Source organism: Macrosteles quadrilineatus, unplaced genomic scaffold (assembly GCF_028750875.1).
Source record: "Macrosteles quadrilineatus isolate MER2022 unplaced genomic scaffold, UCM_ALF_1.0 Scaffold_5__1_contigs__length_97177068, whole genome shotgun sequence".
Lineage (NCBI taxonomy): Eukaryota > Metazoa > Arthropoda > Insecta > Hemiptera > Cicadellidae > Macrosteles > Macrosteles quadrilineatus.
This window is the reverse complement of record NW_026542598.1, coordinates 39,737,990-39,740,283: the sequence shown is the minus strand read 5'-3', so window position 1 is coordinate 39,740,283 and position 2,294 is coordinate 39,737,990. Positions and strand designations below refer to the sequence as shown.

The 2,294-nt window shown below is 39.4% G+C and overlaps 1 protein-coding gene across 1 annotated transcript; it reads right to left on the bottom strand.

The window, feature by feature from the left end:
• Positions 1-491: 491 nt before the first annotated feature.
• On the bottom strand, positions 492-1,550 carry LOC128995545 (uncharacterized). The gene has a single exon (XM_054420563.1). The coding sequence runs from the start codon at positions 1,548-1,550 to the stop codon at positions 492-494; it is 1,059 nt and encodes a 352-aa protein (XP_054276538.1).
• Between the last annotated feature and the right edge of the window lie 744 nt (positions 1,551-2,294).

The window sequence follows — 2,294 nt, the reverse complement described above, 5'->3', positions numbered from 1 at the left end:
TCAATTATGGATAACCAACACAATAAAAATAAAGTACATTTTCACAAAAAATAATACATCTTGAACATAGTAACTTTTTTATGACAATAGAACGTGAATTTTTGATTTATGTTTAAGATGATTGGTGATATTAAATTATTATCATATATATAGTATTATAAAGGTCTAGTCTGGTTTAAAGTAGTATTATTAAAACTGATAGGAAATATCCTGTTTCAGCAAATTATGGTGCTTCAAATATTATTTTATTATATAATGAACGTTATTACTCTTAATGGGAAAAAGTTTGCAATTTATGGTCAAATATTTTTACTTTAGCTTATTAAAATATGACATCAAGTTACTTGACAGCTCATGAAAGAATGATATTTGTTAATTTAAAATAATTTACCTAACCATGAAACACATTATAAAAATCTAAAGAGCAAATTAAAAATACCTATGTACCTTATAGGCTGAGTGCATTATTCAACCCATTAACTGCATAATGATTACGATGAAGCATTGTCCGTGTTGGAGCCGCTGTTGCCGCGCTGATTGACACCTCCGCTGAGCTGTCGCTGGGCCGTTGGTTGAGCCGTTGGTTGAGCCGTAGACTGAGCCGCTGGTTGAGCCGCTATCACCTTGACGTCCTCGGGGCTCCTCACACGTGCTGGTTTCCCATCTGCCGTCTTCCTCACCAGGATCTTGCCTTCTTTGACCCATGCATACGCTAGTTTCTTCTCCTTGACGAGCTTTTTGGCGCAGTTTAGAGTTTCTTTGGCATGGCCTGTGAGATGTTCGTTGATAAATATTGGTGTATCAGGAAAGCTCGGATGCACCATTTTAGCGGTTAGGTCGATTTCTTTAGCCGCAAGTAGCCACGTCATCCTGGAAGTTCTGCGGGTGAACTTTACGATGATATTAGGATGTTTCTGGCGGGTTGAAGGCACCCGATGCGCTATTGAAATGTCTTCATACTTCCAGGGCGTACCGATGGTGTTAGCAACTGCCTTTAGAACGGCATACACGTCTTCATTCTTGGTTAAAGGCACCCCTACGATCTCCAGGTTGTCAATCCGGCTGTACTGCTGTAAGTCTTGTAGCTGCTCCGTCACTGAGTCTACTTGTTTAGACAGGTCGTCGCAACGTGATTTGAGATCCACACATTCTTGTTTCAATAAGATGTTTTCTGATTTTAGGCCACTTAACGATGACGTAATTGTTTCTTGCCATGTATTTATTCGTTCATTGATTACGTCAAGTTTTTCACAAATCGAGTCATTAATTTTCCCTTCTAAACCAGAAAGTTTCTGATCAAGGGTGTCACTAAACTTGGCGTGTAAGCTGTTAATTGCTTTGAGGACAGTAGAATCTTCGGTATCACTTACACTTGACATTGATGCTGTCTCCTTATTAAACTTGCCACACTTGAACGGACGGTTACGGGTCTTCCTCTTCAGGTCAGGTCCCGCACACTGCACGTGCATCACGTCACTGCACTCCACGCACGATATTACGTCGGACGAGTTCTCGTTGCACTCAACGTTGCACTTACAACACTCCGTCATGTCCCAAATACGTTATTACAAATGTTGAATGTTACCGTACTAAAGGTACTGTATAATGGTAAGCAGCGAGGCACGCAGGACCGGGCGAGCGAGTGGGTTAACTGATAACGAGGTCCTTCCTCATCGACTGCTAGATAACGACTCAATGTCTACTTGCAGAACCCAAATGTGTTATATGTAAAGTTGATGTCTTCTTACAGTATCCGAAGTCAATGGTCTATCCGGTTCTAATAAATGAAATGTCTACTTGAAGTATCTAATGTCAATGGCACATTTGGTTCACGCAAATGAAATGTCTACTTGCAGTATTTAAAGTCGATGGTTCATCTGGTTCTCATAAATTACATGTCTACTTGCAGTATCTAAAGTCAATGGCACGTCTGGTTCAAGTTAATGGAATGTCTACTTGCAGTACCTATCCAAAGTCAATGATATATTTGGTTCACATAATTTGGAATCCCTATGTGCAGTATTCAAAGTAAATTGTACGTCTGGTTCACGTAAATGAAAAATGTCTACTTGTAACATCAAAAGCCAATGGTGCATAATCCTTATTGGTTATACATTTTGTAGCAAATAATGCTCAACGGTATCAATCCGATTGTTCTTCCCTTTTGTTCTCTATTTTGCAATGTGCTAGTTTAGATGATTTATTTGTAAACACATGTTACAACTTTTGTTTACCTTTTTGAACGGAGCGAAGCGAAGCGAGCGAAGCTCTTATACTACACTCCTGCTTTAGTT

Coding starts and splice junctions, on each gene's coding strand:
- LOC128995545 (XM_054420563.1), bottom strand. CDS start 1,550: ATGACGGAGTGTTGTAAGTGCAACGTTGAGTGCAACGAGAACTCGTCC.